Below are 27,483 nucleotides of genomic sequence, written 5' to 3' on the forward strand. Positions count from 1 at the left end.
GCCTCAAGGATGTTTGGACTACCTGGGGAAAGTGTAATTTCCTTCCCAGGTCTACCTTCATCTCCCACGCTGGTGCTGTTTGCAGGAGGCTCTTTTTGGTCTCCTTGGAGGATGCTGGTTTCTCCCCTTCCCTGACGAACTGGATGGAATGTATTTGACTGGGTTGAGGTGTGTGCTTTTTCCGCCTTTCCTGATCCAAGATGTAAGCCAGAGGACCTTGTCATGGCGCCAGCGGTATCTGACCTGGCTAAGAGCAATCTGGCATCCTGCCAGAATATGCGCCAGTGTCCCTCTCCCACCACATAGCCTGCACGTTGGGTCCTCCCTCAACCCCCACCTGTACAGGTTGGTTGGTGTTGGAAGAGTGTCGTATACTGACCGGAGCAAGAAAGAGATCCGGAATGGTTCCAGGAGGCCAGGTGATCCTTCGCTTTGGTAGGTCCCACTTCGTCCAGGTTCCTTGGACTCCAAGCTCCACCGCCCTGGACCACCTCTCTTCCTCCTCCAGTTGACGGACCTCGGCCTGCACCATGTCTCTCTTATGCCTTGGATTAGCTTTTGACCATTGCTGGAAATGAGTAGACCCTAGTCCCTGACGCCCTACGCATGCATTTCCGATGAGATCTTTCAACCTCAGCCTGCCTTCTGCCTGATGTACTTGGCTGTCTGCTGCCCATTTACGCACCGATCTTGTAATCACGCCCGTGCTCCTAATCATCTTGTCGCTAGAATCTTTGAGCATCATGACAGCCCTACACTTGGCCACCTTAAACTAACACTACCGAAGACGGGGGAAACTGCAGCTGCCCTGACCTGATGTAAAGCCCTAATGATGTGAAGCTTGGTGGAATCCCAAGGCACCTGCGGAGATGTTTATTTGCCCTCCTCTCAATTCCTTCGACCGCCGTCATAGAGATTTCATAGATCGTTAGCAGCGACAGCACTCTTGGTAGCAGACCGTACTGGAATAACCAAGTCTTGAACTTGCCTGGTAGGCCTGATCGCTCAATCCTTTGCAGCCACTCATTAGCCTGCTCCACTGTCCTGAGAACGCTGCCCCTCTCGCCCAGAGATGAATCGTACCACTTTCCAAGGCATTTTATTGGGTTATCTTTTATTGATGGTATGTTTTCTCCTTGGATTCGAAGTTGAAACCTGCTTGTGACCTTCCCACTCCTGGTCACAGTGCTTCTTGACTTTCTAGACTTGTATTTCATCCGAGCCTAGGTTGCTACCTCGTCAAGTGGCTTCAGGATCCCTCTTGCCTGCTCATGGGTTACTGTTGTAATAGTGAGGTCGTCCAAGGAGCATCTCAACGGAGGTTGACATATGCCGGACCTCGTCATCGGCCCTCTGGTCTCCTTCACCGCGGCAGTGATGAGTAGATTCATGCCCATAACAAACAGGATGGGGGAGATGGTGCACCCCGTGACGATCCCCTTCTCCAAGTCTTGCCACTGGGTGGTAAAGTGGGTGGTTTGTAACCGAAACTTGAATCCACTGAAGTAGGAGGTGATCATCACCCTTATGTGCTGTGGGATATGGTAATGCTCCATCGCAGTGTTGATGAGATCATGGGGAATTGACCCATATGCATTGGCCAAGTCTAGCCAGACGACTGTTAAGTCTCATTTACTTTCCTTGGCCTCGCCGATCAACTGGCTGATGATGCTTGTGTGCTCCATACATCCAGAGGACCCTGGGATGCTACCTTTCTGGATTGATGTGTCGATATATTTGTTCTTGACCATGTACATTCACGGCCTCTGTGCTAGGACTGAGAAAAATATCTTACATTCAACACTTAGTAGAGAAATGGTTCGGAATTGGCTTATGTCAGATGAGTCTTTTTCCTTGGGCACAAAGCACCCATCCGCTCTCTTCCAGGATGTTGGGATTATGCCCTATATCCAAATTCCCTGAGTAGCTTCCACAGCCTCCGTAGAAGTATTGGACATCTCTTGTACACTTTGTAAGGTATACAGCTGGGTCCTGGGGCAGATGATGACCGGGCTTTTTTCACAACGTCCTGGAATGTATATATACTGGACTGTCTCAGAAAATTAGAATATTGTGATAAAGTTCTTTATTTTCTGTAATGCAATTAAAAAAACAAAAATGTCATACATTCTGGATTCACATCAACTGAACTATTTCAAGCCTTTTATTATTTGAATATTGCTGATTTTGGCTTACAGCTGAAAAAAACTCAAAAATCTTATCTCAAAATATTAGAATACTTCCTCAGACCAAGTAAAAAAATAATTTTATAACAGCAAAACTAAATCAAACATTTGAAAATGTCCATTGATGCACTCAGTACTTGGTTGGGAATCCTTTTGCACGGATTACTGCATCAATCCAGCGTGGCATGGAGGCAATCAGCCTGTGGCATTGCTGAGGTGTTATTGATGCCCAGGATGCTTCGATAGCGGCCTTCAGCTCATTTGCATTTGCAGGTCTGGTGTCTTTCATCTTCTTCTTAACTATACCCCACAAATTCTCGATGGGGTTCAGGTCAGGGGAATTAGCAGGCCAATCAAGGACAGTGATGCCATGGTCAGTGCACCAGTTACTGGTGGTTTTGGCACTGTGGGCAGGTGCCAGATCATGCTGGAAAATGAAATACTCATCTCCATAGAGCTTTTCAGCAGATGGAAGCATGTAGTGCTCTAAAATCTCTTGGTACACAGTTGCATTTACTCTGGACTTGATGAAACACAGTGGACCAACACCAGCAGCTGACATGGCTCCCCAAACCATTGCTGACTGTGGGAACTTCACACTGGATTTCAAGCAACTTGGGTTTTGCTCCTCTCCAGCCTTTCTCCAGACTCTGGCGCCTTGACTTCCAAATGAAATGCAAAACTTACTTTCGTCTGAAAAGAGGACTTTGGACCACTCTGCAACTGTCCAGTGCTTCTTCTCTATAGCCCAAGTTAGACGCTTCTTCCGTTGTCTTGAGTTCAGAAGTGGCTTGACCGTGGGAATACGGCTATTGTAGCCCATTTCCCGGACACGTCTGTGAACTGTGGCTTTTGATACCTGGACTCCAGCTTCAGCCCACTGTCTTTGAAGCTCCCCCAAATTCTGGAAGCGGCTCTTCTTCACAATTTTGTTAAGGCTGCGGTCATCTCTCTTGGTTGTGCAGCGTTTCCGGCCACATTTTTCCCTTCCGACAGACTTTTTGTGGATATGCTTTGAAACTGCACTCTGTGAACAGCCTGCTCTTTGAGAAATTTCTTTTTGTGTCTTACCCTCCTGATGGAGGGTATCAATGATGGTCCTCTGGACAGCAGACAGATCAGCAGTCTTCCCCATACTTGTGATTTAGTTTACTGAACCAAGCTGAGTGTTTTTAAGGCTCGGGAAACCCTAGCAAGGTGTTTCGAGTTAATTAGATGATTCAGGTGATTAGTTGAATAGCCTACTTGTATATTTTTTCATGATATTCTAATATTTTGAGATAGGATTTTTGAGTTTTCTTAAGCTGTAAGCCAAATTCAGCAATATTCAAATAATAAAAGGCTTGAAATAGTTCAGTTGATGTGTAATGAATCCAGAATGTATGACATTTTTGTTTTTTTAATTGCATTACAGAAAATAAAGAACTTTATCACAATATTCTAATTTTCTGAGACAGTCCAGTATATATATATATATATATATATATATATGTATATATATATATATATATATATACAGTGGAACCTCTGTTCTCGACCATAATCCGTTCCAGAACCCTGTTCGAAAACCGATTTGGTCGATCACCGAAAATTGCTTTGCCAATAAAAGTAATGTAAAATCATTTTAATCCGTTCCAAATCCTTGAAGGCTTACCATGAACGTAAACATGAAGCTAACCCAGGCTAATCGTACGTTCGCGTTAGCCAAGTTAACATGAACGTGTAAGAATAAAAAAATCAGGTCGTTTACACGTCATTTAGCACCGGGGTCTCCACAACAAGTGGTGAGCGGTTAAAGGATAAAGAAAATATTTATGAATAGGATTTCTTACCTTTGTGGTGGTCTGCAGAAGCCATGCTCTATTCCCTCGAAAGAAGGGAAACTCGCACATCTTCTTCATATTTCGCTATTATTTCTTTCTTAAATGCAATAGTTGTACGCACTATTCTTTTTTTACCCGTAGCAACTTTGCTGCTTGCACGACCTTCTTCCGAGGCATAATTAGGGGTTAAAACATTCCGCTCACCAATATTTAAAACAAAAGCAAAAAGAAGTGCGCGGTCACGTGACAACAGTTCTTCACGAGGGGTGGGGGCAATCTACACCCGTACGCCGCTCAGCATCGCCCCTAGCGTACCGGCGTTCGAACTCCGATTTTTTGGACCAAAAGCGAAGCAAGAATTTCTTGAAATTTTGGGTCGAGAACCGATTTGTTCGAACTGAGAGGCGTTCGAAAACCGAGGTTCCACTGTATGTATATATATATATATATATATATATATATATAGGCAAGTTTATTTGTGTAGCACAATTCATACACAAGGCATTTCAAAGTGATTTACAGAAATGGCAGACAGGTTAAAAACACTCAATAAAAGACATTGAAAATTTAAAATGAGGTTCTTAAAATGCATTAAAACCACAGATAAAACATAATAAAATCAATGAATTAAAATAAGGTAAAAGTGAAGAGTGCAATAGAACCCTTTCAGTTGTATGCACAGTTGAACAGAGCTGTTTTCAGCCTCAACTTAAACATTGTCAGAGTAGACGCCTGTCTGACGTCATCAGGAAGAAATGTCCAAAGATATTTTTACAGGTTTGTGTTGTTTCTGAGCCTATTTGATAATGATAATGAATAAATGAGAGGTCTTGTATCCCATTTTAAGCACTAAATTTGATGATGCACATTGAAAAACTAAAAATGTATTTGGTAAATTAATAGCCCCCAAAATGGTTGCAAATCTGTGACAGTCTAATAGGTAGTTTGACAAGGGTTTAGGTAGGGTCTTCCTGGTAGGTAAATAAAATGATGATCTTTGAAATAAATACGTGATGATCAACATAAATTTTTCAAACTGAAATATCAAAAATGCATCATGAATTCTCATCCGACTCTTGCAGGTGAAACTGAGAGTGAGCGTCGGGATCAGCTGAGGCAGAAGAGAGCAGAGATCGCCAGATGCTGGATCAAATACTGTCGAGCTCTGCTTGAGGACGCCAAAAAAGCTCTGGAGGTGCGCTTAGATATTCAGTGTCTGCAAGTTAATTACCATACAGACGATTGTTTTCACCATCAGTGTCTTTATTCAGCTCTTGGCCCGTCTCTTTGCCTTACATTTGAGCAGGACAAGATCGGGGAGCTGGATGCTGATCTTCAGGATGAGTTGAAGAGGAAAAGGAGGTTTGAGGAAGAAGAAAAGGGCAGGAAGAACGCTCTATTATTTGGCTCTGAGGATACTTTTGACTCCATTGCAAGCTTGGAGGAGAAGGTCAGCTTGTATACAGTATATACCTTTGTCATATGTTATACAGTGGCACGTCTACATAAGAGCCATTGTAGTTACTGTATTTTCTCGACTATAGGGCGTACCGTGTGAAAGGGTGCAGTCTCTAGCTGGTTCTATTTCTAACACGACAAAAGGCGCATCCGCACGATTGGGTGTGGGTACCCCCTGCTGGCGTGAAATGTTTCCCTTTGCGCATACAGGGTGAAAATTCTCCGTGCTTTATGGTTCTATTTAATTCACCCCAAAATTAAATAGAAAAATATTTTGTTAATGTTTGCGCGAAGGGGGAACCCTTTTTTGCAGGGGGGGGCATTTTTCGGCACAACACACAAGCATAGAAGTGCGCGTATTTAAAAATACAGACGTAGCAAAACTTAGTATGGTTGTTATTTATTTAGGTGTTGATTTCAAAGTAAAACACTTGGATAAAAACTTGTCAGTTTGTTTTTCTGTTTCCTCCACTGCGAACCTTCAATTTATCCATATTCAGTTCTCTTGCGGCTGATCGGGTTCCATTTTCCATTGTGTAGCGAACATTCAATGGAGGGAAAGTGAGGTTTTAATCAATATTTGGTGGGATCAACTCTGCTCTGCCTCGCAGTAGCACAATAACTTTCAAATTTCTCGATACGCTACACCGTTAGCATCAATAAGGACTTCCACTTACAATGCATTGCGTGTGACGTCACGTGTCCTATTCCGCGCAAGCGGGATATGATTGCAATCAAACAAGAGATGATTAAAAGTCACAGGAGACACACAAACTTGGTCGATCGATTTTCGGGGCCGGCCGGTTATCGGCACAGATATTTAGGAATTTTACGGAAATTGGTTTCTTTATTTTTTTTTTCCATTCACGAGCCGATTATTAAGTATCAAATACAGGACCATTTTGAAAAAAAACCTGATGGAGTTCGCAAAAGACCTGAGACTGGGACGGAGATTTGTCTTCCAACAAGACAATGATCCAAAACATAAACCAAAAGCTACAATTGAATGGTTCACCAAAATACAAGGTGTTAGAATGGCCAAGTCAAAGTCAATCCAATTGAGAATCTGTGGAAAGAACCGAAAACTGCTGTTCACAAATGTAAATGTAAATGTTCTGCATTTATACAGCGCTTTTCAAGTCAATGAAGACCTCCAAAAGCGCTTTACAATGTTCTTCACACTTTTCCTTTTACACACTAACTAACCGATAGCAGCGTCAGCCATGCAAGGCAACTACCTGCTATCCGGGGCTTTAGGGATTCAGTGTCTTGACCCATAGAACTCTGTTAAAGCCACCTCTCAATACTACTAATTGGCATTGGCCCTGAAAAAACCCACATTGATTGATCCCTACTAGAAGTCGCAAATACTTCGAAACGTGAACGATCTTACAAAAACATCAGATTTCCACCCCCAAAAAATCGCAATTGAGCATTATGCTCTGCAGTGTAAATCGCAGCCTCCTGGTGACCTAAGCAACACTCGCCGCTTACATGATACACAGGGCGCACTGTTTGATAGGGCACGCCGCACAATTTGAAGAAAAGCCAAGACTTTTGTGCGTCTTTTGCCCGTGAAAATACGGTACAATAAATTTGAGATATTAAATGTCTTTCAAGCAAAAATAAGGGCCAACATATGTAAGTCCAAAGAATTTCCAGACTCCACTGCGAGAGACCTCTCAAGACAGCTCACCTCCAGCATCAAGGCCCAGTTAGCACGTGCATTTCTCGCCATACAGATTTGATCCCGTGCATTTCTGCTGTGTATTTTTTATTATTGTGCTCTCTTATGCTCCTTTACTTTACCACCAAAGTGCTCATAATAAACTCACATTTTATTTTTGTTAATATTATCTTATTTATCTTATTACTTATTACTATATTTTTACTCTATAAATGTTTTTTAAGTAATCAGAAAGATGTGTTTTTTGGAGGTTGATGAACGGATTAATTTGTTTTCAGTTGTTGTCAGGAATATATCTCGTACATAGATGGGCCGCTGCATTGTGTTGGGAAATTATTTTCTTTTTAACAAAATTTAAGTTGAACAAGACGGTTTTAACATTTTCATTTGATATATTTTTGTGTCTGCAAAGTTTAAAATTACCAAGATTTTTTGATCAGAGATGGATTTTTTTAAGAGTTGACAGGATAATATGAAGTCAGTCCGTCATTTTGGCGGGTTAAAAATTGGACCATAAACCACAGCAGCAGTATGTCCTTAAGAATTTAGCGCGGCACTTTAATAGAGAGGGACACTGAGAGACAAAAAAAGAACAATGACAGCAAATTAAATGTGTTTTTTAAGTATCCAGACATTTTTTTTGTATATTTTTATGAACATATATCGGTTTAAAGAGAAAAGTCAGTGAGAGGGAAGTCTGGCTCGACCTGAACGGAATGATTGATATTTTAGGCCTGGCCCAAATTCTGGTTGAACTCAGGATTTAGCTCAAGATCTTACCTCTATCCAGGGGTGTCCAAATTTTTCAGAAAGCAAGAGATTTGGTAAAATCAAAATGCGTGGGGGCCGACCATTCAGCCAGGCATTTTTTGAGCAGTCTTTAATAAATTCACCTCCGAGAAAGGTTTGCAATGCTTGGCAATTAGCATGGCGATCCCGTAGCTCACCTTTGTACCATTTTTAATATGACTCGCCGGGTCTTGTGAAAAAGTGCTGCTGTGCTGTTTAAACGGCTTCCAGTTGCTTCACCTTTTCACAGCGTTCTTTTTCATTTAGCTTTTTGTTGTTGGCATGTTCAATTCTTTTGAAACAGCCACAGTCTCTTGGCAAATTAGGCAGACGCAGTTTTAGATTTCGGTGAAAAAATACTCCAAATTACACTTATCCTGGAAGAGGCTGCCCTCAGTCTTTTTTGCTTAATTTTTTATTTACAGTCGCCATGTCAGAAATGAGTTGGACCTAAAATTCTCATCGAAAGGCAGGGTGGCCAAAGGGCTACTGTATCATCTGTTGAGATGGTGATTTTTTTTTTTTTTTTTTTTCCCTTGTACAAATTTATTTTATATTGCAGTTTACATTACTTTTGACATACCTGTTCTAATCCAAGCAGACTGTTATTTGGGTTAAAATATTTAAAAAAATGGTCATAAAAATAAGTTGCCATTTTGAATTTCCAGGTGGGATGCTTACTTCCTCTGGACTTCACCGAAGCGAGGAATGTGTTTCTGGTGGGACAGAATTATATCACACAGGTACTAAAAGATTTACAGGTTAGGTCAACAACTTCCAAATACGTGTCAGAGAGAAATGTGTTGGCACTATGATGTTTGATCATAGTGGCATAGTGGATTTGCCATGTGTTGACATAAACAATGTAAAATCCTCATCAGCACTATTCCTTTTTTTCCACTGTACGGGTTAGGCCAAGGAGTACTTTCAAATGGATGGCTATGTGACGGACCATGTTGAGATTCTGCAGGATCATAGCGCTCTCTTTAGGGTTTTGGCCTTTTTCGAAGAGGACGTCGAGCGGCGCTGCAAGATGCACAAACGACGTGTTGACATGCTTGAGACCATTTGCCTCGGTATTCCAGTTGTATTTACTATACAGTACCGTTCAAAAGTTTGGGGTCAGTGAGAAAGTAATACTTTTATCTTAATGAGTTGTCCAATGTCTGTGAGAGGAAACCGGAGTGTCCGGAGGAAACCCACACAAGCACGGAGAGAACATGCAAATTCCGCACAGGAAAGCTGGTAGCTGGTTTTGAACCAATGACCTCCGAACTGTGCCACAGACATGTTAACCACTCAGCTGTCGTGACTAATATATATATATATATATATATATATATATATATATATATATATATTACAGTGAAAAAAAATGGTATTTCGCTATTTCTCCCACTTAGGAATCATCAAAGGGTCTGAAATTTTCATCGTAGGTGCATGTCCACTGTGAGAGAGCTAAACTAATGAAAAATCCAGAAATCACAATGCATGATTTTTTTAACGATTTATTTGTGTGATATAGCTGCAAATAAGTATTTGAACACCCAAGAAAATGAATTTTAACATTTGGTATAGTAGCCTTTGTTTGCTGATACAGAGGTCAAACGTTTCCTGTATTCTTTCAACAGGTTTGTACACACGGCAGGAGGGATCTTGGCCCACTCCTCCACACAGATTTTCTCTAGATCAGGCAGGTTTCTGGGCTGTTGCTGAGAAACACGAAGTTTGAGCTTCCTCCAAAGATTTTCGATTGGGTTCAAGTTTGGAGACTGGCTGGGCCATGCTAGAACCTTGACATGCTTCTTATGGAGCCACTCCTTGGTTTTCCTGGCTATGTTCTTTGGGTCGTTGTCGTGTTGGAAGACCCAGCCACGACCCATCTTGAATGCTCAATGCTCTGACCGAGGGAAGGGTGTTGTTCCCCCAAATCTCACAATGCACGGCCCCAGTCATCCTCTCTGTAATGCAGTGCCCTCCTGTCCTGTCCCATGTGCAGAAAAACACTCCCAAAGCTTGATGCTACCACCCCAATGCTTCAGAGTAGGGATGGTGTTCTTCGAATTGCACTCTTCATTCTTTTTCCTCCAAACACGCTTAGTTGAATTATGACCAAAAAGTTCTATTTAAGTCTCGTCCGACCACAAAACTTTCTCCCATGACTCCTCTGTATCATCCAAATGGTCATATGCAAACTTGAAAGATGCGCCTTGACATGTGCTAGTTTAAGGAGGGGTAACCTTTCGTGCCATGTATGATTTCAAATCATGACATCTTAGTGTATTACCAGAGTTTGAAATAATGTCTGCCCGGACGCCCGGGGCGTACATCCTTTGCGTCGGGCATACAACTTACACAACGTCTCCGCCCGGGTGGCTGACAACTTTTTCAAGGGGAAAAAAAAAAAAGGGTTTTGTTTTAGTTTTTATTTTCAAATCAAACGTTCGAAATCTTCGTTCGAATTGGACATTTCAGAATTTCAGGTCGTTTAGCAATTTGCATACTAGGAAGCCGATCAGAAGCTCGCGTCGAATAACTTTGAGCTTCCGGACTTTCCCGAGCGTTATAAGGTCGCGCATTTACATATCAATTTCCAAAGTAGACGCACAAAGAACACAAGAAAAATGGATAAGTGGTTAGGAATCAAGCCAGAACCTCAGCCCCAGAAGAAAGATTCAAAGCAACATTTATGACACTACAAAACGTAAACAAACATTAAAAGCTTCGTGGAAAGATGAGATCACGTGGCTTGTGGCAGACGACGCGACGCAAACATTGCATGAATGAAGATGACTAAATACAGGTTCATACTGATGGCAGATGGAAAACGGCAATGTCATATAACTGCAATAATTGTTATAAGTAGATTTATCTCATCTCATTAGCCGTACCGCTTATCCTCATTAGGGTCGCGGGGGGGCTGGAGCCCATCCCAGCCATCTCCGGGCAGTGGGCAGGGGACACCCTGAACTGGTTGCCAGCCAATTGCAGGGCACACAGGGACAGACAACTCATTCGCTCATTCACACCTAGGGACAATTTGGACCGGCCAATTCACCTGAAATGCATGTTTTTGGAACATGGGAGGAAACCGGAGTGCCCGGAGGAAACCCACGCAAGCACGGGGAGAACATACAAACTCCGCACAGGATGTCTGGAGCTGGATTTGAACCCACGACAGGTTCCCATGACATGAACTGTGCCGCACAAGCGCTAACCACTGCGCCGCCGTGCTGCCCCTAAGTAGATTTATAATAAACTTAATTTTAAAGCGTTGTTCTTATATATATTCTGATTATCAATCCTTAATACTTTGCAAAGATGGGTTTTTTTTGCGATTAGTTGTCTTATTGTGTTTCAAGTAGGGGAAAAATTAGGCAGGCAACTATTTGGCTGGGCAGGCAACTTTTCAGAGTTGTCTGCCCTGATGTCCGGTAACTTTTTGTCACGAGTTTCAGACACTGGTAATAGTATTACCTACAGTAACCTTGGAAACGGTGGTCCCAGCTCTTTTCAGGTCATTGACCAATTCCTGTCTTGTAGTTCCGGGCTGATTCCTCACCTTTCTTAGAATCATTGAGACCCCACGAGGTGATATCATACATGGGGCTCCACTCCGATTTATATTGACCGTCATGTTTAGGTTCTTCCATTTTCTAATGATTGCTCCAACAGTGGACCTTTTTTATCCAAACTGCTTGGCCCTAGCCCTTTCCTGCCCTGTGGAGGTGTACAATTTTGTCTCTGGTCTCTATGGACAGCTCTTTGCTCTTCGCCATGTTAAAAGTTACTAGTCTTACTGATTGTATGGGGTGGATGGGTATCTTTATGCAGCTAACAACCTCAAACAGATGTATCTGATTCAGGATGATATATGTAATCCAGATGGACTTCTAATGGGCGGACTAACAGGTCTTTCAGGGTCAGAATTCTAGATGCTACACAGTTGTTCAAATACTTATTTGCATCAGTATCACACAGATAAATTGTTAAAAAAAAATGCCGCTGCAGTGTGTTCATTCTGAAAATTAAAAAAAAACTATAAAAATACTACAAAAATACTAATACAAAAGTAATACTATAACTCTGGTTGAAGTAAGTTTTCAGTCTTTGAACAAGAATCGACTGTCAAGTTTCACTTATTTTTTTTTCTGGCTATTCTAAATGTTTATTCACACCCACAATATAATGCTCCAGATATTGATTGGACTAGCTCAAATGAAGTTGTTTTATAGCTTCTCTAACCAGCTTAAAATGTTTCATCTTTGTACAAGGGTTTTTCTAATCATCCATTGACCTTCTAGTGCAATAAGTAAACTTAATTGACTAATTGGAATGCTCGAGTGCTGGAAATATGCCTCTATACAATGTATGTAGATAGTGCATTAAATCCATAATTTTAAGTTAACAATGTATAGCAAGGGTCGGGAACCTGTGGCTCGCGAAACATATATTTGGCTCTTTTCATAAGTACATATGGCTCAGAGATAATACAATGCTTGTGCAAATTCCTCCGCAGCGCTCAATATCAGGATGGTATGCGCATAGCCAAAGCTACTGCAATACTGTGTTCTGTTCGTTCCAGTTAATAAAGGGCACGGTTTTACCCACAGTTTAGAGCCAAGGTGTCACTCCAACAGACACAGTTTTGGATGTACATCGCTAAAAATCTTTTATATATGAGCTCATTTAAAAATGTGTATTCACTGTTGAGGCACTATATGATAAAGGTCCACACAACAAACTGTAAATACCCACAAACACTAGCCAATCACACAAAAATGGTTAGGTGAGTGGTGGGGGTTGGCAGAGCCATACTCACAACATGCTCCCTTCTCACACACGCACCCACTGGATCCATTAACTTTTCGTTTGCAGTTCTTTGTGACATATTAACAAAGAACTCTGCTTTTACACTATTTTGAAACCAAAAAGAATTAACGTCTAAAAAAAGCCTCAATGATCCTAAGTAACTGTGTGAGGGAGACAAGTTTAAAGCGGGATATTTGTTGTCATGGAACAAAGGCTTTGGGATTAATATTATTTCATAATTTTGATCAAATCATTAATGTCACACAGAGAGATAAAATGTGCTGGGAAATTAGTTTTTGTCTTGAGAAGCGGGTTGGGCGGTTTGGCTAAATTTTGTCTTGTATTACCGTAAATTCCGGACTATGGAGCGCACCTCATTATAATAATAATAATAATAATAATAATTTCCTTGTATTGTCATTCTGTGTAACAATGTACACAGAACGAAATGTCGATTGCACCTGACCCGTTGTAGCGAGCCGATGCAGCCGCAGCCAACAGAGGGCGCCGCCGACCACTTTTTAAGTCTTAGGAATGACTCGGCCGGGGCGCGAACCCGAACCTCCCAGTCTCAAAGCGGGCGCCTTACCATCTAGGCTACTGAGCTGGTGAAAATGTCGATTGCATCTGACCCGATGCAGCCGCAGCCAACAGAGGGCGCCGCCGACCACTTTTTAAGTCTTAGGAATGACTCGGCCGGGGCGCGAACCCGAACCTCCCAGTCTCAAAGCGGGCGCCTTACCATCTAGGCTACTGAGCTGGTAAAGCCACACTCATTATATATTAGCCGCATGCGCCCACATTGAATAAACGCGTTTCAAACACAAAATTAACCAATACCCGATTAAGTCCAAAAATCACAGCCGGCAGATTGAACGGAAAATGATACCGGTACTTAAGATGTAATGCAGACCTGCAGAGTCCGGGTGCCCGTTGAAAGTAATCCAAGGAAAAAAGTATATTTCCAAAGGTAAGGGTGGGAAAAATATATATCCACTATTGTCGGCCGCGTCCACAAACACGTCTCACCTTTACTCCACTTCCCGTTAGCCCGCGTTTGCTCCGCCCCTTCTTTCTCATTTGCTGGTACAAAACATATCAGAATAAGTTTCTAAAATAAATACATTACAAAAATATACAGTTGCAAATATATATTATGCATGGTTACACATATTTACAAAGAAAGACGGTACACCGAGAGAGTCAAAGCTTTAGTAATAATATTATAACTTTCATCCCTAACCATGCCTGTGAAGGGTAGCAAAACGCTACTAGGAACACGCTCGCAACACAGTAAACAACGCTGTTAAATAAACAAATTGAACTTGCAGTATGCACGGTAAACCATCCTCGTCTTCCTCCTTTTAACTGACATCATCAAAGTCGTCTTCTCTCAGTATGGGAAAGAGACTTTATCATATAGATGTCGTCCCACGCTCCATTATCATAAAGCATGTTAGCATCACGCCAGCAAAGTAAAAATTCCCACTATATCGGACTGCACGATTGCATGTAGCTTGAAAGTTGTGTCATGTGCCTTTTTTTTTTTGCAATTTGCATGATGAGGGTATGTCCACGCTAATTTAATTTGTGCACAAGCTAAGAAGTTGCAGTCTAAATCTTACCTTTCGTACACGAACGCCGCTGGCGGCCGCTAGAAAAATTACATAAATTGGCCGCATCACTGAATAAGCCGCAGGGTTGAACGTTTGGGGAAAAAAGTAGCGGCTTATAGTCCGGAATTTACGGTATATGGTATGGTTCTCAAAAAAAAACAATCAAACTATTTTGCTATTATGGCTCTTTGGGTCAAAAAGGTTCCCGACCCCTGATGTATCTGGTGGAGTTCTGATTAGTTTCATGTTATCTTCATTAAAAATGTGCTTTTCCTAAAAAAAGGAACTTTCCAAGCAGCCCCAAACTTTTGAACTTCAACTTTTAACTTAATTTGGGCATATTTTTAACATTGTTGCACATAACTTAATCCTGACTTCTCTATAGAACTACACAGCCAGTATTACCTCATGATCCGTCGACAGTTGATGTTTGAGCTGGCTGAGACCTACAACGAAATGATGGACATGAAACTGACTCTGGCCAACAGACAGACAGACGCACTGTCTCTTGATAGCCGCACCATCAAGAAATTCAACAACCTGTGTTTGGCTGCCATCAAGTGAGTGCGCATTCAGCTTGAGAAGATTACCTCGGGCTTCGATAGTGGGTCGATAAAATCGGATCATTTAAAGCTCAGAGCTCATGATCATCTATATTAAACGGCAGAGAGTCTGTGGTTTTTTTTCCAGCTCAAATTAGCAATATTTCCTGAATCCATCTGTTGCATGTAGGAGGGGATGTATGTGTCCACTTAAGGAGAATGAGTTTCCTTGCAAGAAGGGTTGAAAAGGAAATACTTAACTTAATGTATGAAAAATTGCAATGCAAAAGTAATTAAGTTTGGGACAACAGGAAAACTTATGTAAGTAATCAACCAGTGACTGTTTACATCCGTTGTAAGAGTCTCGCTTTTACTGTTTATTTTTAGGCTATTTGACAAGCACTTGGATTACTTTTGTTTTATATAATGGAATATTCTGTTGTTTTTTTAGCTATGTTTCTATCAGTCCAAAATTTCAATATTTGAACAAAAAGGAGGAATTAAAACTTTTTGAAATAAAATCTGATTAATCAATTTATTAAAAAAAGAATTGATCGATTCATCGATTATTCAAATACCACAATTGTTAGTTACAGCTCTAGATTGATCAGTTTTATAAATGATTGCAGAAAGATTATCAAGACAAGAGTTTCCAAATTTTGCTTGTCTCTCCTGCATTCGTGTGTGCATTAAAATGGAACAAATTCAGAAAAATTTAGCCAGCAGTGATTACATTTTGAAAATCGATCATTCTACCGACTACCTTGTATAAATATTTATATAAATGTACAGTAATCCCCTTAGATGGTAAGGCGCCCGCTTTGAGACTGGGATGTCGGTGGTTCGCGCCCCGGCCGAGTCATTCCTAAGACTTAAAAAGTGGTCGGCGGCGCCCTCTGTTGGCTGCGGCTGCATCGGCTCGCTACAACGGGTCAGGTGCAATCGACATTTCGTTCTGTGTACATTGTTACACAGAATGACAATACAAGGAAATTATTATTATTATTATTATTATTGTCTTTTAATGGGGGTTACGTTCCTTATTGACCCCATGATATGTAACATCTGTGAAGTATTTACCTGAAGTATACAGTTTACCAGGGGTCTCTGACTTTTGTCAAGCTACTTTTTGTTACTAATTAGCGCAGAGGACACTTAGTTTTATACTAACTTTTAAAATAGCAGTTAGTTGGATGGCTTGCTAAATAGCTAAACATTAGCTTGATGGTTAGCTAGAAAGGTAAATAAGTAAAACACTAAAAAGAGAGCTCTATAGTTAAGTCACATTTATTTGTATAGCCCTTAATCACAAAATGTCTCAAAAAAAGACTGCACAGGCCACAATGACACCATCCCCTGATCTGAAACCAACATGGAGGTCGCTGGTTCAAGCCTCGGCCGAGTCATACCTAAGACTTACAACATTGGTACTCATTGCCTCCCTGCTTGGCGCTCAGCATTAAGGGTTGGAATTGGGGGGTTTGGTCACCTAATGACTAAAATGGCTGCGCCCCGTTTGGCTGCGGCTGCATCGGCTCGCTTCAGTTTAACTACGTGTCAGTTGTATCGACATTTCGTTCTGTGTGCATTGTTACAAAGAATGACAATAAAAGTAAATTCTATTCTATTCAAATACTATAGTTTCGCTTTAAGTACCCGCTTTAATTACATGAATGCAATTTGTGGTACCCCTTAGAAAAAAATGTTGTATTTTATCAGAATAATTCAGCCTTAGGTAGTTTTATGGATTGTGATATGTCACTAAAATCATGCTATGTGTGGCAAATTAAATACTATAGACTACAATACAACCATATTAGAAGAACAAAAACAATACTGTTATCTGTCACTGTAGCACAGTTCACCTTTCACAGACCCGTGCCTACACGGAAGTAAAGAAAAAAAAAGTTTAAAAGTTCAGATTACAGGACTTTAGTTTCTTAAGAACATGCTTGGACAGGATTTGTAGTTAGTTTTCAATGTATTGTATTTTATTGTCTAACACAGGAATATCCAACGTGGTGCCCTTAAAGATAGTTGCGATACCTGCGGAACTCTTCTGAAAATAGCTCACCAGTGGTGGGTCATCGTGATTTTCTAGTATAAGATCTATTTAAACATATTTAAATCATTAACCTGGTAATAATATGGTTATAGCATAATACAAAATGTTATTTTAGAAATTAATCTGAATAAATTTTAGTTCATTGGCTGCATGTACAAAAGAAATCTATTAAAGTATTGATAGTTGTTTAACCAATCAAGAGAATAGAATGAATGTATATTTATGTTTTAAACAAATTTCCTCTTTTTTAAAGAAAATATTTTACAGGAAATACAACAAAGTTAATTCCAATTTATGGGTTTTAAAAAACAAATAAGCAAAAAAATGTGCTAGCTATTAGGCAAGCTATCTAGCTAGTTTTTTACTTTTTCTGCATGCTTTTTTTACTAAAATATTATTTTTAGCTTTCTATATGGCTATTGGCTTTTTACTTTTTTAGATAGCTATCTTTTAGGACAATTTTTACATATTACATTTTTTGTTTTATTTTTATTGATGTTTACTATGTTTTGTATATTGTTACCCAATGCAACATGTATTGCAGCCTGGTCATCCTGGAAGGGGGATTACCACTTGAGAGGCCTCTTCTCAAGGTTTATTATTTTCCTCATGTTGAGGTTTTGTTTTTTTCTTGCCCGCATGTTGGTTTCAGATCAGGGGATGGTGTCATTGTGGCCTGTGCAGTCTTTTTTTGAGACATTTTGTGATTAAGGGCTATACAAATAAATGTGACTTAACTATAGAGCTCTCTTTTTAGTGTTTTACTTATTTACCTTTCTAGCTTTGACCACTAGACGTTACTGTATTATCATGATACAGAGCACAAGGAAGAACATATACTTCAGAGACTTACTGGGGCAAAAGCCTTCAATTTTCAAAGCTGTGTTGTTGGGTTTTTTTTTTTTTTTAATTCAGGCTTCTTTTTACCACTGGTTGGTAGGTGCTAAATATTACACAATGTCCCTTTCAATCTATTTTGCATGTAAATTACATCATGTGTTAGACAAGTATTTTTAAGGTTTTTTGAGGCGTGCTTAAAATGTTGAAAGGAGAATGTTATCTTAAGTATGTGTTAACAATGCCCAAATGAGTTCAAAAAGTGCTTATATTTTTTTCCACTGTGCGTATCTGCTTTTATCTTACTTCTAGCAAAGCTGAACACATTAGGAAAGCGGAGTAAAGTAGAGGTAGTGTGGGCGACGACATTCTCGTCACCACAGTTTTTTACTGTAGCTTAAAATGCTGAAGGTAAGTAAAGGCCAGTTTCAAGTATAGTTCAAAAGCCAACTGAAACGCCAAAAAAATTAAAATGTATTTGAGCACTTCTGACAAATGCTTGTACCGTAAATTGCGGACTATAGAGCGCACCGGATTATAAGCCGCACCCATCACATTTTAAGGGGAAAACCGATTTTGTACATACACTAGCCGCACCTGTATATAAGCCGCATGCACCCACATCATATCACCACGAAATTTATCCAATCCAAACACCAAGTTCTGCAATTGTAACTAAATGGGGGGGGGGGGGGGGGGGGGTTGGGGGGGTTTAAGGGTTATTGTTGTATCTTCTTTATTCATTATCCATTATCCGTTATCGGTCAGTTCATAATACGCTACAAAGCCTAGGAGCCGGGACTCTTACTCTCAGCCAAAAGGCCAAGCTAAGGTCCTAGCCTTAAAGCCTTGCTGCGATCATTGCGAATGCACCGTTCCCGGAGGTACTGCAATACCGGGCCGATGCGTGGAGTGGACAGAGCAAGCTCTTATTCCATCTCCGGATTGCAAAAATCAATGATCATGGCTGTGATTGTACACAACTGGTGACATCGTGCAGACACATTATCAAGGTCCTGACCATCACATGCCGACACATCTAGATTCTCATAATCGGCTAAATGTCCTTCATTGAAGCACACAGTCTAAAAATCACAGTCGCCAAATTGATCGTCAAATTATATAGGTACTTAAAATTTGTTGCAGACCTGCAGATTCTGGGTGCCCGTTGATAGTAATCCTAGGAAAAAAAGTGTATATATCTAAAGGTAAGGGTGGGAAAAATATCCATCCATTATTGTCCGCCGTGTCCACAAAAACTCACCTTTACCGGTCCCCACTTTCCTATTAGCCCGCGTTTGTTCCGCCCCTCTTTTTTAATTTGCTCGTGCAGAATAAGTGTCTCAAATAAATACAAATAAATACATTACAAAAATATACAGTTGCAAATACATATTACACATATTTACAAAGAAAGACGGTACATCGAGAGAGTTTTCAAAGCTTTAATAATAATAATATAGCTTTCATCCTAAACCGTGCCTTTGGGAAGTAGCCTCACGCTACTAACAAGATGCTTGGATACCTGCAAATTAGTTTGTTAAGGAAATAAATGTCGAAATCGTTAGGATCACGGCAGTGGTGCTGGGAATTTTCGGCATGAATCTGAAGATGCTGTAAGTTTGATTTTTGCAATCCGGAGATGGAATAAGAGCTTGCTCTGTCCACTCCACGCATCGGCCCGGTATTGCAGTACCTCCGGGAACGGTGCATTCGCACTGATCGCTGCATGGCTCTGTGGCTAGGACCTTGACTCGGCCTCTTGGCTGAGAGAAAATGTCTCGGCCCCTTGGCTTTGTAGCATATTATGATTTGACCGATAATGGATACTTAATAAAGAATATAGAACAATAAACCTTACAAAATCCCCCCCCCCCCCCCCCCCCCCACGGCAGACCACCCGCTTCTTGCTCCTTGGTAAAGACCTCTAAGTTGTCTTACTCAACATTGGAAATAAACTCTATCATGATGACGTCGTTCCACGCTCCCTTACTTCAATACACCCCAGCAATATGCCCGTTTGCTTTTAACACGGAAGCTGCGTCATGAGCCTTATTTTGTGCAATTTGCATGATGAGGGTATGTTTACGCACATTAGACCTAAGATTTATGGCCCGAGCCCGAACCCGAACCTGAGGCAATTTCGGGCCGGGTCGGGCCTGAAATGTCAGTCATACGGTCGGGTCGGGTTCGGTCCTGCTTTTTTTTTTTTTTTTTTTTTTTTTAATTAATTAATAATTATAAATATATGTTCATTAAAAATATATACTTAAACTATGTATGGATACTAGACCAAGGAATACTTGTTATAAAATAAATAATTTGGATAAAACGGAGAAGGAGCTGTAATTGCTTTTAACGGATCCAGAGCATGCTGGCATGGTGACATTTTCATCCGCGTTAAAAAACGCAATTTGTAGAATACGATCGCGCTTTATTGTTTAAATAAACGCGTTATATAGACTAGGATCTCCCAATTGTTATAATTAGCTCGCTTTATTGTTTTAATAAGCGTTTTATATAGAATACGATCGCTTTTGTCGGAAGCGTACATTGACGTTGGTGACATTTTCATCCGCGTTAAAAAACGCAATTTGCAGAATAAAATCACGCTTTATTGTTTAAATAAACGCGTTATATAGACTAGGATCTCCCAATTATTATAATTAGCTCGCTTTATTGTTTTAATAAGCGTTTTATATAGAATACGATCAGGGGGGGGGGAATTTGCATAGGAGTCGGAAAAGGGCACAATACGTCAACACCCCCTCAATGATAGTGCTGCGCTAAAATCTTAAGGACGTACTACTACTGCTGCTGTGGATTATGGCCCAATGATCAAGTCGTCAAAATGACGGACGCCCTTAAATGTTTTCGCTACCTCAAAAAAAAAATAACGTCAATGACAGATTGTCGCTTAATGTAACATCTGCAGTGCAGACACAGAAATATAAAAGATGTAAATGTTTATACAGTTTTATTTAACTTAGGCCTAGATGTTGTAACAAAAGGCAGAGTTTAATTTGTTATCATAAATCACCCCTCCTTATAAATAAAATATGTAATTTCGGGCCCCTTCCGGGCCGGGCCAGCAAATCCAGTTAATTAGTCGGGCTCGGTCCGGGTCGGGTTTAATACCCCTCGGGCCTGCGTCGGGCTCGGGTGCTTTTTTTTGGCCCGATCTTACCTCTAACGCACATAAGTTGTGATCTTCCCCGGCGCACATTCCACCAGTCTAAATCTTACCTCTCATACTCGAGCGCTGCTGGCGGCCATCAAAAAAATTACATAAATTGGCCGCATCTCTGAATAAGCTGCAGGGTTGAAAATTTGGGAAAAATGTAGCGGCTTATAGTCCGGAATTTACGGTACTTGCTTGCGCAACAGAGGCTAAAATAATGAAAGAAGCCAGAAAATGGCGCCAGGGAGTCTAAATGTTTCAAATTCCATACAGCACCCTTTGAGTTAAAATAATTCTGAAAATATAGAACATAATATTGATGTGTCTCTGATGCTACTAATGTGGACATGTTTGTTTTTTGGCGGATCGTCAATCTGTGTAGAACGAGAATCCATTCCTATTGGCCTCAAATGGCTGTGGGTTAAAGTACTCTGTGACTTACAATCGACAGGTTTTTTGAGATGTTCCTGGATTCTCTGCGATCTCCACTTGGAAAGTTGCCAGAACATCTGGAAGAGGAGGTTTTAAGGCCAGCATTGGTGGCCCACTTTAGAGTCGCTCGGATGTACAGCCGCCTGATCTGCTCTGTCCCGCAAACGCAGCTGGAGAACCTTAACAAATCGCTGGAAAACTACAAGTATGTCCATATGCAGTCTTAGGGTGCAGCAAAGCAACACCATTAGAGTTATCCCTTGTTTTTGCTGGGGTTGTGTTACAAAAAAGTCCTGCTACAGTCCAAACCTGTAAAGTAGAAACAATTACTGCAAAATTTGGACTATAAGGTGCACCTGATTATAAGCTGCACCCAGGACAATTTTAAAAGAAAAATATTTTGTACATACAGGGAGTGCAGAATTATTAGGCAAGTTGTATTTTTGAGGATTAATTTTATTATTGAACAACAACCATGTTCTTAATGAACCCAAAAGTCTCATTAATATCAAAGCTGAATATTTTGGAAGTTGGAGTGGGGCTTTTTTAGTTTTAGCTATTTTAGGAGGATATCTGTGTGTGCAGGTGACTATTACTGTGCATAATTATCAGGCAACTTAACAAAAAACAAATGTATACCCATTTCAATTATTTATTTTCATCAGGGAAACCAATATAACAGCTCAACATTCACAAATATACATTTCTGACATTCAAAAACAAAACAAAAACAAATCAGTGACCAATATAGCCACCTTTCTTTGCAAGGACACTCAAAAGCCTGCCATCCATGGATTCTGTCAGTGCTTTGATCTGTTCACGATCAACATTGCGTGCAGCAGCAACCACAGCCTCCCAGACACTGTTCAGAGAGGTGTACTGTTTTCCCTCCTTGTAAATCTCACATTTGATGAGGGACCACAGGTTCTCTATGGGGTTCAGATCAGGTGAACAAGGAGGCCATGTTATTAGTTTTTCTTCTTTTAGACCCTTTCTTCCCAGCCACGCTGTGGAGTACTTGGATGCGTGTGATGGAGCGTTGTCCTGCATGAAAATCATGTTTTTCTTGAAGGATGCGGACTTCTTCCTGTACCACTGCTTGAAGAAGGTGTCTTCCAGAAACTGGCAGTAGGACTGGGAGTTGAGCTTGAGTCCATCCTCAACCCGAAAAGGCCCCACAAGCTCATCTTTGATGATACCAGCCCATACCAGTACCCCACCTCCACCTTGCTGGCGTCTGAGGCGGACTGGAGCTCTCTGCCTTTTGCCAGCCACGGGCCCATCCATCTGGCCCATCAAGACTCACTCTCATTTCATCAGTCCATAAAACCTTAGAAAAATCCGTCTTGAGATTTTTCTTGGCCCAGTCTTGACGTTTCAGCTTGTGTGTCTTGTTCAGTGGTGGTCGTTTTTCAGCCTTTCTTACCTTGGCCATGTCTCTGAGTATTGCACACCTTGTGCTTTTGGGCACTCCAGTGATGTTGCAGCTCTGAAATATGGCAAAACTGGTGGCAAGTGGCATCTTGGCAGCTGTACGCTTGACTTTTCTCAGTTCACGGGCAGTTATTTTGCGCCTTGGTTTTTCTACACGCTTCTTGCGACCCTGTTGACTATTTTGAATGTAACGCTTGATTGTTCGATGATCACGCTTCAGAAGCTTGGCAATTTTAAGAGTGCTGCATCCCTCTGCAAGAAATCTCACTATTTTTGACTTTTCAGAGCCTGTCAAGTCCCTCTTCTGACCCATTTTGCCAAAGGAAAGGAAGTTGCCTAATAATTATGCACACCTGATATAGGGTGTTGATGTCATTAGACCACACCCCTTCTCATTACAGAGATGCACATCACCTGATATGCTTAATTGGTAGTAGGCTTTCGAGCCTATACAGCTTGGAGTAAGACAACATGCATAAAGAGGATGATGTGGTCAAAATACTCATTTGCCTAAAAATTCTGCACTCCCTGTAAATAAGCAGCACCTGACTGTAAGCCGCATGTGTCCACATTGAAATATGAGATTTACAAAGAAAGATGGTACACAGAAAGAGTTTTAATAATGTAGGGTACCCTAACCCATTAACTTGATAAACATACATGTCTGTACGATGTCATGCCAAACATATCATGCCACATGTCATTGGAAAGCTTAAATTCTCAGGATTCAAAATACAGTACGATGCCATTTCTAAATGTACTCATCACAGAAACATCACGATGAGTCAAACGTTTACAAATGAATAGACTCGTAAAATTATTACCAATACGGTAGTAAGCACCCCCTTTTGATTGACACTTTTCCCACTGTGAGGGCTTGTTCATGCTAGTTTTATTCATGCACAATGGGCTAAGTTACAATAAACTTGCTTCTTTCTCAACACATATATTTCACGTGTCTCACTCTTACCTTAACTGCTCAGGCACCCCTGGCAGCAGTTGTAAAAAATACCTAAATTAGCCGCAATTTTGCTTGAGCCGCAGGGTTGAAAGCTTGGGAAAAAAGTCGCGGCTTATAGTACAAATTTTACGGTTTTGGTTTCTTAGACATCAGTAACATATAACAGATCTTCAAATAAAAACACACAACAAAAAAATTGTAGTTGAATGAATGGTTTTTAATGTCTTTAATACCAGAGGGTCTCCAACCCTTTTTTAAGCAGAAAGTTTTCTTTTTGTTATTAATTGAAATGAAATGAAATGATCCGCATTTATATAGCGCTTTTCAAGTCAATGACTTCCCAAAGCGCTTTACAATGTGCTCCACATTTCCCAATGGCAGCCTTGCTGCCATGTAAGGCGCTAACCTGCTTATTGGGGGTATTAGGGGTTTAGTGTCTTACCCAAGGACACTTCGACATGTAACACGGACGAGTCGGGATTCGAACTGGGATCCCTTGATCCCAAGACGAGCGCTCTACCTCCTGAGCTACTGCCGCCCCATTAGTGCAAACTGCTCCTGGTCTGATATGCATTTCTAAAATCGCATATCCTGTTATTACATTAATTTCACGACCATAGTGTGCACCATGTTAAAAGGCTTGTTCTATTTTTTGTATTTAAATTTCACAGGGCGCATGCCACAATAGGTCCCAGGTGCCTTCTGCTTACAAAAACACAGACAAGCATACAAGTGGGCATATTTAAAGATACAACAAAAGCAAAATTGAGTTTCGTCGTGTTTTGTTTAGGTATTGAATTCTAAGTAAAACACATAGGTAAACCAAGATTTAAAGAAAGAGCTGGTGCAAAACTGAATTTGGCACTTACATTTTTGTCAGGTTCAAAATGATGTCCAGATGAAATAAGGGACTTTTGAGAGAACATTGAAGCAAGTTAAAATTGCTTTATTGGATTGTGATGAAATAATACCACAGATTGAAGCGTGAGCCTCTTATACTGTTTCAACTTCACAATTATTGCATAAATATAAATGTATAAAAGTACCGTATTTTCCGCACTATAGGGCGCAGACCAAAAAAATAGTTTTTGGTCCTATATCTTCCATAGATAAGGCGCACCGGATTATAAGGTGCTACAATGGGAACGCCAACAAAACAGTCAGATGATTCAGTCAAATTGATTACCCCCTTAACATTCCCAAAGCTTGCAAAGAAGCAAATACGTGTCGTAGACACGTGCGGATGCGGTGTCCGTAGGATGTCACTCAAATGCATCATTTCAAGTATCATTCGGAAGGTTAAAATCTTGGGATTCAAGAAATGCCAACCTTTCGTTAGTTTCTATTTTCTTTTTCGCTCGCAACTTTACTTTGCATATGACAATAAACACTTGGAATTGAGTTTAATTCACTCAACTCATCACAGCAACATCAAGATCGTTCTAAAACAAGATACCGGGAAAATATAAAGCCGCATAGCTCACCTAAGTTCTCACGTTTAATAATGATACGCAATCATGGTCTTCTTACAACCGTGAGTGTAGTAAATCCAGGAGAGTAAAATGTTTACAAATACAGACTAATGAAACATGTTTCTTTATGGCATAGTTTAGCAAGCTTGCTATTCAGTCATCTTTTTCGGCCAATTGCAGGTTTTTTGGCCCTCTAGCCAATCCGAGGCTCCGAATAACTTCAGCCAATAGCGATTGATTTAACGGATGATTGACACATCTTTTTCGGCCAATTTCAGGGTTTTTTTTTTGGCCCTCTAGCAAATCCGAGGCTCCGAATAACTTCAGCCGATAGCGATCGATTTAACAGATGATTGACACATCTTTTTCGGCCAATTGCAGGGTTTGTTTCGGCCCTCTAGCCCTATCCGAGGCTCCGAATAACTTAAGCCAATAGCGATCGATTCAAATGATGATTGACACATTGGTTAGCCAATGAAATGCCGGTATATAAATCCCAGCATACACCACGGACTACTCCACGTTCGGGGGAAAATCGAGTCGGCGGCTGTTGCGTAAGTTGCGAGACCTTCCGATTTAATATTGAGCCATATATAAGGCGCACTGTATTTTAAGGCGCATGGTCAGCTTTTGAAAAAATTAAGACTTTTAGGTGCGCTTTATAGTGCGGAAAATACAGTAGTATAAAGAAACACTTAGACCATAATTACCCTTACAATTTTTTACCATTAAACCATATCAAACATAACTGTTAGAGTCCTCTTCCTCTTTCTGACCAGAACAGCTTCACTAAATCTTAATTGAGAGGTTTACTTTCAGAGTCATATTCTTTTCATTAAAATTCGCTGGAGGTTTCTGTGCCGGATAATTTTTCCCTTAGGTATTCATGGCGTAATTAAGCGATGCAAATAAACTTATTAAAATACCAGTTAATCCTGCTGATGTGTATACTGCTTATCTTTCAGATACGTGGTAAATTACTGCGAAGCCCACCCAGAAGCCATTTCCGTCGCCGAGTCGGAGCTGGAATTAAGTAAAGAACTGGTTGGCCTGCTTCCCCTCAAAATCAACCGCCTCAAAGTGAGGATGGCTGTTAACAACTGAAATCGGGCAATAACATCAATTGAGTTATAAGTCGTTGTTTGTGTTGTGTGCATGATGTGTAGAATAGTGAATGGTTAGATGCCAAAATGTAATAGTCCTTTCGCTAAAACATGTGTACATTTAAAGAACACCTTGCCAAGTTGCCTTTGGCTGAGTATGTGAGCTAAAGTAAGGCCTGGTCCACATATTGATTTTATCAGACATAGTTGGAAATGATTAACATAGCTTATTTGAATATAAACGATACGTAGCGTACACCCCAAAAATAAGTGATGGTAATTCCACGGTTCGTATGAATGCTCAAAATCTGGCATAATGTCTAAATTTTAATGTTGTCCCTTCAAAGTCTGGAAAAGGCTTGAATTTTGGGTGAACTGCTTCAAATTTGTGCCAGTTTTCTCGGAAGTCTGACTTAATAGACCACATATTGACCCCTTAATGCGCTGATGGTCCGCCAGCAGGCTGTCAGACTGTTAATAAACAAAGTCGTGTCTTCACAATGGTCACCAGTCACTGAAATACTTGGTACATACCATTGGAAAGCAGTGAAAGTCTCGAGATTCAAGATATGATGACCATTTCAAAATGTACCCATCACAGAAATATCGCATACAGTCTGAAACAAGATACTTAAAAACTATAAAGCCTGTATAACTACCTAAAAGTGTTGTGACACTCAACTCATAACACGATTCACTACAAACATGGTGTGGTTCGATCAAGAGAGTCCACTGAATTCAACAGAGTAAAATAATTACTCCAAACACGCAAGAATGCACAGATTTAAAAAAAACAATATGTATAAACCACTTAAAATTCATATCCTTCCTGTGTTAAGGCTCATTTTGTCTGGCATTTTTGTTTGAAATAATGTTTTCAAAATAAAGTGTAAGCAAATTTCTTTTGTAAAAATACTGCAAATGAGGATACAAACATATTTACCTTCAGTGAATATTTAATTTATTTTTAATTTAAAAGAGTTATTACATTTTGCCTTTTTGAACTTCATGGTTTCCTCCCATTCCGGTAGCGTCATGCTAATGTAGTTAATTTATGCAATGATAATAAACCTTACATACAAATA

At 40.5% G+C, this 27,483-nt stretch overlaps 1 protein-coding gene and 2 pseudogenes across 1 annotated transcript in view; 2 read left to right on the plus strand and 1 right to left on the minus strand.

The window, feature by feature from the left end:
• The window catches only part of kifbp (kinesin family binding protein), a 65,719-nt gene extending 38,236 nt beyond the window's left edge, over positions 1–27,483 (plus strand). The window contains exons 7-13 of the mRNA XM_088334843.1: positions 5,092–5,204; positions 5,316–5,459; positions 8,612–8,686; positions 8,857–9,019; positions 14,757–14,931; positions 21,448–21,633; positions 26,261–27,483. Coding sequence (XP_088190969.1) covers positions 5,092–5,204; positions 5,316–5,459; positions 8,612–8,686; positions 8,857–9,019; positions 14,757–14,931; positions 21,448–21,633; positions 26,261–26,399 — 995 coding nt within the window. The 3' untranslated portion in view covers positions 26,400–27,483. The remainder of the gene's footprint in view (positions 1–5,091; positions 5,205–5,315; positions 5,460–8,611; positions 8,687–8,856; positions 9,020–14,756; positions 14,932–21,447; positions 21,634–26,260) is intronic.
• Positions 18,685–18,774, minus strand: LOC148368125 (U2 spliceosomal RNA; annotated as a pseudogene).
• LOC148368126 (U2 spliceosomal RNA) lies at positions 19,380–19,533 on the plus strand (annotated as a pseudogene).

This window comes from Urocampus carinirostris, chromosome 4 (assembly GCF_059441175.1).
Source record: "Urocampus carinirostris isolate Australia breed hairy pipefish chromosome 4, RoL_Ucar_1.0, whole genome shotgun sequence".
NCBI lineage: Eukaryota > Metazoa > Chordata > Actinopteri > Syngnathiformes > Syngnathidae > Urocampus > Urocampus carinirostris.